The sequence below is a fragment of the Solea solea genome, chromosome 16 (genome assembly GCF_958295425.1).
Source record: "Solea solea chromosome 16, fSolSol10.1, whole genome shotgun sequence".
In the NCBI taxonomy this organism is placed as follows: Eukaryota; Metazoa; Chordata; class Actinopteri; order Pleuronectiformes; family Soleidae; genus Solea; species Solea solea.
Window position 1 is genome coordinate 16,990,659 of NC_081149.1, and position 15,764 is coordinate 17,006,422.

The 15,764-nt window shown below is 39.5% G+C and overlaps 1 protein-coding gene across 3 annotated transcripts; it reads right to left on the reverse strand.

Annotated features, from left to right (window-relative positions):
• Positions 1–47: 47 nt before the first annotated feature.
• On the reverse strand, positions 48–15,400 carry rhot1a (ras homolog family member T1a). Of its 3 annotated transcripts, XR_009242494.1 has the most exons (21): positions 15,008–15,400; positions 13,044–13,102; positions 12,839–12,920; positions 12,526–12,569; positions 12,334–12,387; positions 12,139–12,191; positions 11,637–11,745; positions 10,494–10,595; positions 10,111–10,209; positions 9,831–9,939; positions 9,559–9,679; positions 8,935–9,019; positions 8,693–8,838; positions 8,406–8,506; positions 8,050–8,180; positions 7,678–7,761; positions 7,418–7,540; positions 7,106–7,308; positions 6,119–6,241; positions 2,977–3,827; positions 1,126–1,203 (listed from the first exon to the last, which is right to left on the reverse strand). XR_009242494.1 is itself a non-coding variant. In XM_058653105.1 (20 exons), the coding sequence occupies exons 1-20, from the start codon at positions 15,042–15,044 to the stop codon at positions 1,086–1,088; spliced, it is 1,983 nt and encodes a 660-aa protein (XP_058509088.1). In that variant the 5' UTR covers positions 15,045–15,400; the 3' UTR covers positions 48–1,085. The 3 variants fall into 3 exon arrangements, 2 of the variants coding, with proteins under 2 accessions (XP_058509088.1, XP_058509089.1); XM_058653105.1 differs by lacking the exon at positions 2,977–3,827 and having other exon boundaries at positions 48–1,203; XM_058653106.1 differs by lacking the exons at positions 2,977–3,827; positions 6,119–6,241 and having other exon boundaries at positions 48–1,203.
• Between the last annotated feature and the right edge of the window lie 364 nt (positions 15,401–15,764).

Here is a 15,764-nt window from a genome sequence, read left to right on the forward strand (position 1 = left end):
GTCTAATTCTACTGCTCTTCAAGGACACACAGACATAATGACATCAGTGGGTGTAAATATCATTTATTACAGATCTTTAAAACCTCTTTATTTTCCTCTTTGCTCTTAAATTAGCCATAATTTTGTTCGATAACACGCAATTATTTGTAAATGAAGGGAGAAATGACAAGAAACACTTTTGATAGTTTAAAAGGTGGTAGATGTGTGCTGAACGGCTGTTAATAGCATAATCCCTTGCTCCATGGCGTCTTTAAATTCATAAAAATATAATATGAGGGACAAACTCTATTTGAAAACAAAACAGAAGCGAGGAGTCGTAAATGATACACCATGAGGACAACTTTGATAATACTAAATACAAAAATACATAGAAAATGCAAATCCATTGGTCTGTTTCATGCAGTGCACGTAAAACAGTCAAGAAAACAAAGAAAGGGGTTAATAAATTAACACACAAAATAAAAAAAAGTGCACCATATCCATGACCTTTCTAGAGTTAAATGTAGCCCTGCTTGTCCCAACATTTCTGTGTCAGGTGCAGCTTTTGGATTGTGATGCCATTCATGGGTCCGATCCTAAAATTGTTTGAGAATACATATATGTTATACTGCATATACACATCTATAAACAGAGTCCCTTTGTGGTGTTTCTGTACATGGCTGCCTCTCTCCGATCTCCCACCAACTAACTAATAATACTGACCTGAGGAAAAGAAAGCAATAGATTGGCTGAAAACATCCAGTGATTACTGCTAAAGGTCTGACCTGGACTAAACCAACAGATCATGGACTGTCAGCATTTACAAACCAAGTAATCAACACATTATCTTAAATAGTTGCACACCTTTTCCCCCTGACATGAACAAAAAAAAAACCTAAACCACACTTGTTTTAAATTGCATATAAAATGTTCAAATGATTCTGCCCATTCGTTTCTTGCCCATGTTGCATTGTGGGAAGGGGATAAAATTTGGGTCCTGGTTGGTTGTTTAGTCAGTCTTAGGTAGGAGTCTCTCAGGTTAGGAGGGAAGGGGCAGAGTCAACAGAGGAACCGAGGAGAGGAAGTAGCTGCGTCATGCTGTGTGATCACCGCTGTTTGAGCAGAGCTCTATACATGGCAAAGCCCAGCACAGCGAACACGGTTGCACCGACGCTCGCCCTCAGCCAGAAGGTGGAGTTCTTCAGGTCAGCCTGAGCCATGTGCCTGTGTAAGGAGCACCAAGACAGAGAGCAGGTGAAATGGTGAAAAGGAAATGCAGCAAAGAATACAGGAAAAATTATAAAACACAATAGTGTGATTTCCACTTGTAAAACCACAGTGAGTTGTTTTGAGGACAAAACAAAGTAATATGCTCCCTCCTCCAGAAACTTCCTGAATTAGAAACAGTGATGACATGGAACCAGCTTGAAACCGGAACAGATGCTTTCGCTTGATATTTGGACCAAATATAAGTTGAATGACATTACATTACATTACATTACACAGTTGAATGAAAACAAGGAAAGGTGGTGGAATTAAAGAAGTTAAGAAATATCTTAACTGCAGTTCACTGAGATTCTGTGCAGTTCAGGAGGTGTCAGAGGAACATGAAAGGAATAAGTCACAATATAAATGTATATAATTTGCCAAAAACACAGCCATCATTTTAGTCAGTGGATAATTTGAAGACAAAGGTGAGAACACATTGATCGTATTTGTATAGGTAGTGAGTCGTCAATCATCCTATAACTTCTCTCACTGGCCACAGCACAGATAAAAATCTTCAATCCACATCTCAGTGTCATGAACAACACATTTTCATCCTGAGATATTGAGACATTAATGGATGCAACAATAACGCATGAAAATAATTCATTTGGCTAAGTAATGAGCAAAAATTGTTGACTCATGACTGGAATTTGCAGACACAAATGTTGACACCCGTCAGGCTACTGTGAAAGTGAAAACTCAAAACCTTACTGAACACAACCACAAACACACACTAGGGCAGTGATTCTCAATTATTTGTCCCCCAGGACAGACATTTTTTCACCCCCCCAATTGAAATACTATTGAGAACCTGATACTATTTATTTATCTGTATAAACCACAGTATGAGTCGTCCCACACTGCCTCCCACGCCCCATTATTTGAGAAGTACTGCACTAGGGGAACTACACGGACGTAGGCTAATGACCAAAGCAGAGGAGGAGACAGCAAAGCAGAGGAATGTTGAAGTGTTGTATGTTGTAGATGTACGGCTTTAAAAGTCCATACAAACCAATAAAACTCTACATACATACACGCGTAACTCTAAAGTCATATGTGCACCATTGAGTACCCTAAAAGACTCCATTAAGTCTCTCTGCAACATGAACATGAAACACGGCTGTTAAGGATTCTCTCCAACACAGATCTGATCTATTATGGAGGCGTCCTGCCTTCACATTCTTAAAATCTGACTCATTTACACTTAATTTAAGTGATCAGACTGCTATCAGAGTTTGACCACTTACATTTTACTTTGTCTCTTTAGATGAGGAGGACATTTTCTGAGTTAGACAGAGTGACTGGATCTACTGTGGACATGACTTTAACTTGATTACATTAACATCCAGTTCATTTTTGAATCAGATTTTCTAAATTGGGTGGTGTAGTGGTTAGCTCTTGCCTTTGTAGCAAGAAGACCCAGGTTCGAGCCCCGGTTGGAACAAGGGCCTTTCTGGAGTTTGATCTCCCCGTGTGTGCGTGGGTTTTCTCCAGGTTCTCCAGCTTCCTCCCACAGTCCAAAAACAAGCAATGTGGGGATTAGGTAAATTGAATCACAAGTGAATGTGAGAGTCATTGGTTGTTTGTCTCTATATGTGGCCCTGTGATGGACTGGCGAACCACCCAGGGTGTATCGCTCTACCGCAACCCTCAGGTGGAAGATAAAGCGGTAGCAAATGGATGGATGGATTTTCTAAATTGTGCACCCCTCGTGATTTCTGCCTTTACCTGATTGAATTAGCTGCCCGGCAGAACCCTCCATAAAGACGGACGCCCTCCTCACAGAAGACGGCTGAAAACCTGCTGCACCAGGATGAATCCTCCTCTGACAGCAGGCAGCACCCCGTCTCACACACACAGCCTTAATTTCATCAGTACTGCTCAGCTCTACCCAGCCCAAGAAGCAGGAATTTCTATCACCATTTAAACCTTTAAAAGCATAAGCTCAACCATGAGTGCCACCATACATGGTCAAATGCCACTGCACACTTCGAAAAACACAAAGCAACATGCACACACCGGGCATTTTCTAACTGTAGAACACACACCACATGTCAGTATCTCTGTTAGTGAAGACCTAGTACAACTGTGGCTTGTTATTTTAGTACCGCACACAATTCAAGTCGTCAACTGCATACAAACCCTAAAAAAAATGAAAACCTGTTTGTTGGAAAACGCATTAAAGATCGGCCACCCTTAGCAAGTGGAAGCCCGTTTGGTATCATGCTATTAATATCTGAAGTGCTGGATGCAAACGCACAATATGTAGATCTGCCTCTGTCCAGATGTTCAGGCCATTTTAGACAAAGTCAAACACACAACTTTATAAAGAGCCATTCAACCTGCACTTGGGTTCAATAAACCTCCCATTTTATATAAAACACCAACCTCTCTCTCTCCACTGTGGAAATGGACGGATGAGAAACCAAACTGTTCCCTGTACATTTACTAGAGACTAAGACATAACACGGTTAACCCAGAGAGGAGTCATGCAACATGAGCAAGAGGCAGATCAGCAGAGGGTGAACACATGTAAGAGGAAGAGAAAGAGGGCCAGCCAGAAATGTGTGTATGAACCCCTATAGAGTGGAAGGAAAAACACAAAGACAGGAAATACAAAATAGGGAAAACTGAATGAAATGACATTGTAATAACTACCAATTTAAACAAAGAAAAACAATTTGCAATTACTTGTGAATTCCTAACCTACAGGAGATCCAGTATAATTGTTTTTAAGTAAGGTATGCACAGAAGGTGTGAATACAATTTAATTAACACCAACAACAAATAAAGGGTCTCCTGTAGGTGCAGACTTCAGTGTTAATGGAAGACAGTCGGTCAAGCACTTTTTAAAATAAATTACGGAGTTTAGTGCAAAAGAGGAATTAATAGACAAGTTTAAATATGTATATCATATGTCAAAGACCCAGACATACAAAATCAAATGAGAGTTTCAGTTTGAATGAAGTGCATTCAAACACATGGTTGTGTTTCTCTCATTTGTTATGGAAATAAATTTCTCATCAGTCAAGATTTACCATTTACATATCCACTGCAGGACAGAAGCGTCAGTGTTTCTCATGCTTCTAACTTATACTTTGCAACTTTTAGTCCTGGAGTCCATGTTTCATCTCATTATAGTTTAGTTATCACAATGTAAAATTCTATAATCCCAGACATCAACTGGTTCAATACAAGAAGGAAAACCACACGTTTGATAAATTCATTTCTTTCGCTTAACATCGTCTGACTCTAACCCTACAACATTTGGAATTATATATAAAAGGGTCAGTTTGATGGGTTACGTTTGCACAGCAAGAACTCATCACATCATGCGTTTCTCACATGGATTCAGCCACACTGTTACCTGCCTGGCAAGCAGCTTGTGTGTTAGCTGGCACAGTATGGTCACACTTGGCTGTGTGAGAATGTGCAGAGTGCAGGTGGGCTGGCTGGAGCAGGAGCAGAGACCAAGGTATCTAACATGACTAGCGAGCTTGAGAAACACCACAAAGTAAATTAACAAAAAATTATGGGCTCAGATTTCATTCTGGTGTGAGGCAACATGTCAATATGAGGTTGTATTCACAAAGAACGTCCTCAATATAGTGCATCTTCTTCACTACTTGTTGACCTGCTAATAACATCTGTCATGAGTGGAGTGATCGGAATGGGGTCAGTGCCAAGAATGGGTCTAAACGCACCCCGCGTGAGTACGTCCTTAGATCACAAAAAAATCACATTTGGAGGTAGTCTGAGAAAATGTGACCACATTTCTGAACATGCATGAATGCAACTCATCCTCAGGACGGATTAGAGACCACCTCTTCCGTTGATGTCCTTTGACCTGCAGCAGTTTCACGGTATTTTTACACTTATCAGCGCTCTTATGTTATTTTATTTGTAGCCACCACTACAATACTAACGCAGATCCTCACATGATTTTTTTCCTAATGGTTAAAACCTGTCTTTTTTACAGCAATGCAAGTATGGCTTTGTTTTACTCAAACCTCTCCTGACTGCTTATTCTCTCTCTCCCTCTGTGTGAACAGTTGTATTAGAGTCTGTGTACAGTACATGCACCCGATCACTCAGGAAGAATGTTAATATCCGGTCTGAATGGGACTGTCTTTCATTTGGAAATCAATACTGATAAAAGGAAAAGGAGCAGCTGAGAAGACAGTCAATACCCACCATCCGTGGAAATGTCTCTAATGTTCCATCTATAAAGGACAAGAATAATTCAACACCACAACATAAGCACCACATGTGCTCCCTCTTCCCTGCAATGGATATGGTTTGTAAATCTGATGACTGGTGAGCACTAAAAGAAAGGTGAGCAACTATCACCAGTGTTAGAGCTAGGGTGAATAAGAGCCCCTCTGTGGCCCATCCTGGAGGTCCAGTCCAAGGGTGGGAGAGACAGAGAGGAGTAGGGCTGTCGCGCTAAATTCATTTTCATTGTGATTAACACAGTGGTATGTGATATTATCATACACACACATACCACACACACAGTGGCTGCAGAGAGGAAAGGTCAATCAGGATGTGGCAAAGCAGTAGTAGACGCACGGCAGTGACATTCTTAAGAGGAAGTGACACAGTACGTTGTCAAAGCATGTACTGTAAGCTCATCAAGCACTGGTGCTCTTTAAAGTGACACAGCACCTGTTTAGCCATTGGTGCATTGTTTCCGTCTGAATCAGTCGGAATACGAGGCAACATAATGTGCGATAGTGCGGTATTGTTTCTTCCTCTGCAATAGCCGCATTCAAACCGGGGTATTTCATTTTAGCCATTATTGCGACAGCCCTAGAGAAGAGGAATGAATCTATGTTAAAAAACACTAGAGCTTCTTTAATATATGAACCTGTTGAAAACGACCCTGCGGAGTTGGGCCTTAATATTGCGCAGCAGCTCCAACTTGAGGAGGTTCTGACACAGGCAATAGGGGCACCTGTTGCAGGCACAAATGCAGCGGAGACGGATGTGGCTGCGGAAAGACACACACAAAAAAAGGTCTATTCACCACCGTACAATTCACCACCTCAACCATGTCCTTGCAGGACCAACATCTGAGCTGAAACCCATACTGCTGCCATTTACTTCCACTACTTTAACCAAAGCCTGACAAGTAAACATCTATGATGAAACAACATGAATGAGGAGGAGAAACCAAAAACATAAAGCAAGGACAGACACAAGAGTGAAGGAAAAGTTGTAAAAGGTGGCAAATTAATAACAATATAAAAACCTTTTAAAAAAGATTTGCAACTGCAACCATTACATAAAGCAGTTAATGAACATGTAGACTGGTCTATATCATTAGGCCAGAGTTATTTTTGATCTCAGATTGATTCAAAATAAACCCTGAGCCAATGGCTTTAATGGTAACAATCTGCCAACCAGACACCAAAGGTCGAAAAAAATAAAGGAAGATTAGTCAATCAACTTGCTCCCTGTAAAAAAAAAAAGTACCTGTTTTTCAGTATTAGCCTTACTATTTACACCACAGCAAATTTGTACACGTATACACTTTTATTGCATATAATTTTATACGCAATAAAAGTGTATATCATAGGGTAATTTTACATTCTGATACACAACTTTATAATGTAATATTCTTTCATTGTGTATCGTGATAAAAAAAAAAACTCTTATCTGCAAAGCATGGAAATTCATTTATTCTTTCAACACAATGCAACATTAAGCTATTTTAAAAAGACATTAATTGCAAAAATATAATGAATAGCAATTTTGGTCAGGGTAGAGGGAAAGTGGAAAAGCAAATGGAAAGGAAAGGACCAGAATGTCGGTTACAGAGCCCACTAGAGTTTAAAGGGTGAAAGCTACTTACGGGTACATGGCCATGGTGGTGAGTCTAGTGTAGATATCTTTGTTGGGTGCCTCAGTCATGTTGCATGTAAACAGCTGAGGCGGGTGAAGCTTGTGCTTACGGCAGAACTCGTACGGTGAAAGGCTGTAGTGCTGCCGTACTTCATGCAGGTCTGACTTGGCAGCGATCACCACACACGGTGTTTTGCTGTCAATGAAGTATTGCTGCCAAACACAAGGGTTCAATGTCACAAATTAGACTGTAAAACTGAGGTTCAGTGCCTGTGTCTTCCATCATCCTGGGGTCATAATGAATAATTTGTCTTTTACACACCTTGTACACTTTGGCACAGTATTCAAAAGAGCGTGGGTTGTTGATGTCATACAAGAGGCAGACCACATCACAGGCTAGGTCTGCCCCCGACAGAAAGTCAAAATCTGGCATCACCTCATGCAGCTTTTAGGGTGCAGACAAGAGAGCAATGACAAAGAGACAAGTTACCAATTTTGCAAAATGATACTGATTATATACAATAAAAGAGTAAGATTATGTAACTGTGACCCATAGTTGACTCCTGAGTGAATGGTGCCTACCAGCAGGTACTTCTCCTGTCCATAAACGTAGGATGTGCTGATGGCATAGAAGGACTTATGGTCTTCTCTAATCATCCTTTGACGCTGTGGATGAAAACAAACAGAGTCAGTCATAAAAGACAATATATTTACATGTGAATTAGCTGGTCCACCTCAGTGGCATTGTGTATCACTTCCAATGCAAGGTTATTTACTTATGTTCACCAAGCATTCTTTTGAGAATTGACACTGATCTGAGAAAGAACTGGTGGTGGTATTTTTTTTTCTTTTAAATAACCCTTACCATAACAATCAAAACATCTAAAAACATCACAAACTATTATAATATGGGTAAAAGCAGATGCAAAAACATTTGGCAAAATAATTACTGACCTGCAGATCTCTACCCAGGAAAGCTTGGAGGAAGCCGCTCTTCCCACTGCCCCGAGCCCCCAAAACATTACAGCGAAAGACACTGCGCTGAGTCTGTTTCTTCTGAAGATCAATTCGCTTGTTACGAGTCACTGAAACAGGAAAGACATGTACTGTATATACAATGAACAGTGGAAACCCCAATAAAATCTATGAATTCTTATTCCTATAAATTATTTTGATAGCAAACAGGTACCCATCAGTGACTATGACTATTTGCTTTTGTAAGACAACCAACACATAATTCCACTAAGTACAAACACCAAAATATAAGTTCACCTAAATTTTACTTCACTGTAATATTTTCACAATCTTACCTGTCATAGCAGCTGCTTGTGACTCCTGTTCATAGATGATTGAGTAGCCCAGGTAACCTAAATACTCTAAACTACGCTGTACATCCAAGTATGTTGTTAGCCTAAAACAGAAATAAAAACCCACATAAATAGCGAGTCTAGGGACATTTGATTATGATTTACATGTGTAAGATGACCAGCATGAGTATAATAACTAGAAAGGTGCACGTCCTACAGTGAAAGTATTTAGGTTGTATAAAATTAAAATAGATGCATGTGTTTATTAATAGATAATGTTCCACACTCACGTCCACTGAGAGAGGTATCCCTGGTATGTGATCCATCCCTGGTCGTTAGTGCAAACTGTGTTGTTGACATCTGGACCCCATGGCATGTAGGGAAACACTTTAAATAAGTCCTTCACTTCCTCAGGTGACAGTGCACAGTCTCTATCCTGGATCAGGCAATGTACACATTAATTTAACCAAGTCTGGCCACAAGAAGCATTGATGAAATACAAAGTAATTAACACAGTGAGCTGACCACTCACTTTGTCGTGCTTATCAAACACACTCTGAAGGAAGAGGTAAGCATTGTGGTTCAGCTCCGTAGTACAGTCTGGTGGGATCTTTATCCTGGAATTAATGGAAGGGCACAAACATTAATGTGACAAATAGGTTTGAAGTGCCGTCTGACATTTTGTGAATAAATAATGTGCTTAAATCAGTTCAGGCCATGAAGAAAACCAGAATTGCAAAGTGACAACATTAAGTCCTGTTTTCTTCAGCACAGAAATTAATACGGCTGGGGATCGCTATCTATTTCTTGAACTGATCTACAATGTTCAGATTGAATAAGATTTCCAAATTAGTATACATTCGATATGGATTCATTTAGAGATGTGTCAGCTGGAAGAGATTTTCACAAAACCAATGCTACAAAGAATTTGGATTTCTAAAATCTGGTGCACCACTAAAATGCACTTTTCATTCATTCAAACTCAAACCTTAAATCCATTTGAGTTTTAAATATACAGCCTAAAAATACATCAGACTACTACTCTATGATCACCACTAAAAAAAAAACCTGTAAAGTAAACAATGTAAAAGCTCTACTATAAAAATAAATACATACCTTGACATAATTTGTTTTGTTTTTTTAAATATGAACTTACAATGGGAACAGGTATTCCTGTGTGAGCTCCAGGTCATCATCATAACCAAACCTCCTCAGCACAGTCCAGGTGGTCTCGTGTCGACCTCGTTGAATGAAGAGGGTGTGCAGGAACAGGAAACCTACAAGAACCAGCCAGGGAAACGGGTTATGTGACAATGATGTTCACTATCACAAATTAATGATGATGTTGAAAAGTGATTGTTGAGGGAATACGAGGAGGGATCAATAACAAGATGGAGAAGAAAGTCAACATAGAAGGGAGGTGGAAACCTTTGAGTGTGAGCCCATTGTCCTGAACACCGTCCGTCATGTTTCTCCTGACCACGTTCTTTACATCCTCTAAGGCCTGTGGTGCCAGAGGCGTATTGAAACACGTTCTCTGTGTGCACAAAAGTGAGACATTGACCAAAACAAAAGTTAAGAGATGGTTACTGTCGGAGAACATTTGCCTCATGGCCAGTCAAGAAATTTTTATATTATACTACAAAGATTGATGAAAACTTCAACATCATAAAAATGATGTTCACCGTGAGAAAGTGGAATACATTACCTGGAAGAAGTTGAGCTCATTGTCATTAAGGATGCCATCATTGTCAAGGTCGGACACTTTAAAGATTCTGGTTAAAGCCTTAATGCAAGATGCTTTCAGCTATAACAGAGAGACAATGAATGTTTTTGTTTAGGTTATGTTATATTGATCAGGGCCTACCAAGCAGTTAATCTTGTGCATGATTTTCACTTCTATAACTGGTGCAAATCTGGCTGCCAGGCATTTTTCAATCATGCAAAATATAATGTAAGTATACAAAATATCATTAACATTAAAAAGCTTCATCTTGTGTCTGCAACAAAAAGACTCACTAAGATATTTCAATAATGTTCTTCCTACTAAGTAAAAAATATTTTTCCTGCATCTACTGTATCAAACATCACCTCCTTCTCCTCTGGGCAGTACAGAGGTCCTGTCGGGTGAAGAACAGCCTTCTGGGCATAATAAAAGAGCTCAGAGATGTTCTTCAGGTTTTTGGCAGAGCACTGAGGAAACAGAGGACACGACAAGTGAGTGATGGAGAGAAAAATATTCAGCAAAAGTCGATATCTATAAAGACTATACAGGTTTCTACCTTTTCATTAAATTGTATCCAAGCAAAATTCCATTTAGCATGACTGATCTTGAATCATTGGGGTTCTTCCATACATGATGTGAAATAGAGTTAAACGTGATCTAGCAGCATGGCAGTGAAGGAGCTGACTTGTCGTCAGTAGTGTGGCAGTGGTTCAGCTATGCAGTCTGACAGCCACCGTAGTATTTGAAGTGAGTCACATCAACCCTACTACAGTAAGCTACAACATGAAAATGAAGCTCATAACAAAGCTGCTGGGAAAGTACTTTTATACTTGCAGAACATTTTCAATACTTTTTGTTCAATCTGCACTTGCAGAGTATTTTCTAAACTGTGATGAAGATTTATTAGAACATAAAAGATCTTAACATTAAAACATGAGCAACTAATAGAGAAACGCTGGCCCCAGTTAAACACAAAGCAAGCCTTGAAACACTGGTTTGCAAGTCAGACTCAACAGCTGTGGGACTGTCCAAAACTCTACCCACTGTGTATGTGTCTTTCCTCACGTCCCCTTCTCAACATGGTAACTAATACAACCCTAGAGTGCATGACTGAACAGTCTCATGCGACAGCTTCTGTAGACAGCTTGAAGAGAATAGCTTACAGTGGCCAGTGTCTTGTGACAGCCATGCTTTCACTATCACACTTGGTTTACTGAGGTCCTGGCCACTGAGCTGCTGGTGGTATGATAGTATACAACAGTGAAAAAAGGAGATGAAATGCAGTCCAAGAGCAGCTGGCGGTCAAATCTATCCTGCACACAGCTTGTATCAACAAGGCGGACATTGGTACCTTTGGATTTTGAGTCAGCCTTTCATATTTAATTTGCTACTTCATTGCTTTCTAGTACCTCCGTCACTCTGACTTTTAACAGCTCTGCAGGAGTGGATCTGAGACATGTGTAAACATTAATTTGTGAGCGTCTGTCTGCTTTGCATTGATCCCTTACCTCTACACATGTCTCAATATCCTGGTATTGATTCATGATTGGCAGGATGGTCTCCATGCTACTGTGTTCCACCAGGTCTGACTTGTTTCCCACAAGGATTAGTGGTACCCTGCCATTCAGTAAAACCAGTTAGTATTTGCAAATTTGATTATTGCAGCACAGTGAAACTTTTCAAACTAATCTACTACATATTAAATCACTTATAAAAGGCAACACAGGACTAACAAGTGTTCTGTTTCAAACAGTATGTACCATTCATTTTATTAGGTAATGTAACCCTTAGGCTTTGAATTGTTTACTGTTGCCATGGCTGATTCAACTGATGCAAACAATCAAAACTCACGACAAGCCTGCTAGCCTTATATAAGAGATTTCCAAAAACAATGAATCATCAGCAGGTGCACATTACACTATTACAATACAGATCCAAAGGACCACCAGCTTGAGTTGCAGTTATGACAGAGAATGTACAATAACATGCATTTAAGTGGCCTGAACACACCTGCTATCTTTGTCTGTTCTGTCATTTATAAGAGGAATCCAGTGGCTTGTCACCTAGAGGAGAGGAGCATGACAGTCAAAATTCAAACACCAATCCATTTTCAGTAGGTGGCAGCGTGACTGGATCATCCCGTTTCAAATTCTGGACCCACTGCTGTTTTGACTACACTGAGCACAGAGAGAAAACTCCACTCACCATTTCAATGGACTTCTTGTTGTTGACAGAGTAAACTATGCAGATAACGTTTGCCTATTATGAAAAAAACAACAGAGTTAGCTCTGATAAACATAAAACACACAAGGAGGTGACATACTATGAGACCAAATAAGTAAAACATAAAACACACAAGGAGGTGACATACTATGAGACCAAATAAGTAAAACCAACCTTGGATATTTCTTGATACAACTGTTCATCTGATTGTTCTGCTTCTAAAAGACACATTAAAATGCACATCAATATCATGTTTTAAATTAGCTTCAACCAAATCAGAGTATTACTAGTATTATGGTGTAGGTATCAGTAGTTATGCTCTGGTCAGTGCTTAATAATTACAAATATGCTTTTTTTCAGACATGATAACAATAGCTTTTGTGTGTGTGTGGTGAGGAGGTTTTGCAGTTTGCTTACAACTAATTCAACCAAGTCAGGTTAATTTAATGGATGGATGAGAGTGTGAGTCGTGGTGGGGGAGGTTTACCTGAGTAGTCCACTATGTGTGTGGGCACCCTCTCTGGGGTAACGTCAGCTGGGATGGTGATCTCTTCAGCTCGGAGGGGAACCTGGAAGAAAAGAGGATAATGATTCCAAATGGTACGACAAGCAAGACTGAATGAATAGTACATGTATGTGTATACGCTCAGGTTGAGTGAGTACACTTTAATTTATACTTTGATGATACATACCTCATCAGGAAATTCTTCACTGACCAGAGACATAATAAGTGATGTCTTCCCCACTTTGGCTATTCATGGGTAAAGGACACAGAAAACATTTTTATTAAAATGTGTTATTATACTCATCTTACTTATTTATTATAATTTGAATTAGCAGATATAATGCATAGCATAACAATAACAGCATTTAAAAAATATAATTTAGCTAATTTGGAAGTTTTTTTTCTTAATTTCTACAGACCATAACATAATGTCTGCCACCATAGTTTACACTTGTTACCACACTTGTTACCGCTTCTTCTCACTGTCACTGTTTTAGTAGGATAACTCAAGCCATCCCACAACTTGTACTCAACTGAACTTCACAACACTGAAGTAGGCTTGAGGTATTTTGGCTACAACTCCCTCAGAAAGCATCAGTGCCAACTCATCTAATATAGCAATGTAGGTCATCCTGCATGGACTAAAATATAAATAGTCCTGACAACACATGAGTGTTTACAAGAGAGGGAAATAAACATTAGATGCATTTGATTTAATTAAAAACAACTGAACTATTTAAGTTGATCAACAGAAACATTAAATGTCAAATTTTCTCAAAATGATTTGTGTTTATTGCTTTATGCTACATGGTAGCAAACTTTGGGTTTCTGCAATACTGGTAAAAAACTTGGGATTCTGGGAATGTGAATTCTCTTTTTTGATTTTTTAAAAGATGAAATCTGATGATCATGGAGGCCATTTAAATTTAAGTTTAAGATGATTTGAGCATTTATTAGTAGTTTAATTATACTGCTAGAAGCAGCCATCAGAGGATGGGTACACTGAGGTCATAAGGAGATGGATAGTGAGTAACAATATTTATGTGGCATTTAAATGATGCACAAATGGAACTCAGGGGCTCAAGGTCTGACAAAAATAATCCCCTGGTCTGTTGAAACAAGCCAGGGTTGACCCATGCTTTCAGGCTAACTCCAACTTCTGACACTAACATCTAGCAACCTCTTTCCAATATTTCCTTGTTGAATTTAGGTGAATGTGCGAATTGTACTCTAAGCGTTTTTGTTCTTGGCTAACTGGAGTGGCACTTGGTGTTAACTTCTGCTGTTGACGTACAACCAAAGTGCAAGTACAAAGTGCAATATGTTCACTGGTCTTCTGCATACGTTGGTTATAACAAGTGGCCATTTGAGATATGGTTGATTTTCTATCATGTCAAACCATTCAGGCTGACCTCTGTCATCAACAACAAGGCATTTTCACACAGAAAACTGATGCTAGTTGATAGTGTCTCTTTTCTGAAACATTCTTTATAAACTCTAGAGACGATTACGCACAGGAAAATCCTAGTAGAACAGATATTCATGAAATATTCAACCCAGCCTGACAGGCATCAACCACCGTGCGGGATTCCAAATCACATAAATCCCATTTTCTTACCCAGTTTTATGTTCAGTTTCAGCTCGATCAAGTCTACATGCCTTAATAATGCACTCAGTTTATAATAAATTGCCATTGACAAGCAGTTAAATTGGTGAGTGTATACTTCCACCAGTCTTCTTCCACTACTGCTTTTAATAAATTAATTATAACAAACCTGCTATAATGGTAATTTAATAGCTATATTTTGCCACCTGACACAAAAAGGTTAATTGTTGTACTTGCATATGAATGAGGACTGACAACATTGACACACTGATGGGATACTGGTTAGCTATCATACACCAGGGGATGTTTAATAGGCTACCAATACTACACAAACCATAATCCTAAATACTTATTCTCATCAACCTTTAAATAACTCAGAGTTATTGTGAATGGTTGTCTAATTTTCGCTGTAATTCCTTGGGTCACACACAATCACACTGCAGATTTCCACGCTTCACCTGATAGCAGTAGCGTTAGCTCCCTCGCTAGCACGTTAGCTAATAAAGCATTCAATCGCCTCGGGATTGGAGGCGCCTGCTACTTACGTTCTCCTACGAGCAGAATTCTCACGTCTTTCCTCATGTCGGAACTTGGCTTCCTTTACAGAAAATAACCGTTTTTATTGTTTCATGTAGTCCCACTCCAGCAGTTAAACTGTCGGGCCTGCGCACTCGCGTCCTCCGTCCTGTCGCTGTCAAACTCCCGGCGTCTTTGTAGGACAAAACGGACAGACACTCCTCGGTGCTTTCCGGACGCTTTCTTTGCAGTTTGCGCTTTTTTAGGTCAGCATAAATACAATACAAATAGTCCAGAGCGGAACATTTGCCCAACAATTCATGTTAGTCTCATTATTTTAAGCGCCTTTTCTGCGTTTCGCTATATATGTTGCTTGCACTGCCGACCTCCACTACCCGGCAACTACAGGCAGCCGCATAGGTCAAACTTCATTTGAAATTTAAAGACGCCCTTTGCTGCCCCCTAGTGCCTAAAGTTGATACTGTGAGTATAACGATCAACGCGACTGAGAGGTGTGCGACAGTGAATAAATCACTGTCTAATAAATCAGTTGGTAGGGAAGCATCAGACAGGATAGTGTGAGAGGTGTCAGGAAGAGGAGGAATCTGTGGAACATGTACTTTTGAGGTGTAGGGAATATGAGCCATATAGAGAGGTGATGAAATATAGTCTAAGGAAATTAGGGGATCGAGAATTTAATTTAATTTAATTTAATTTAATTTAATTTAATTTAATTTAATGGGAATAATGGAAATTAGTAAGAAAGCACGAGTCAGGATAGTAGTG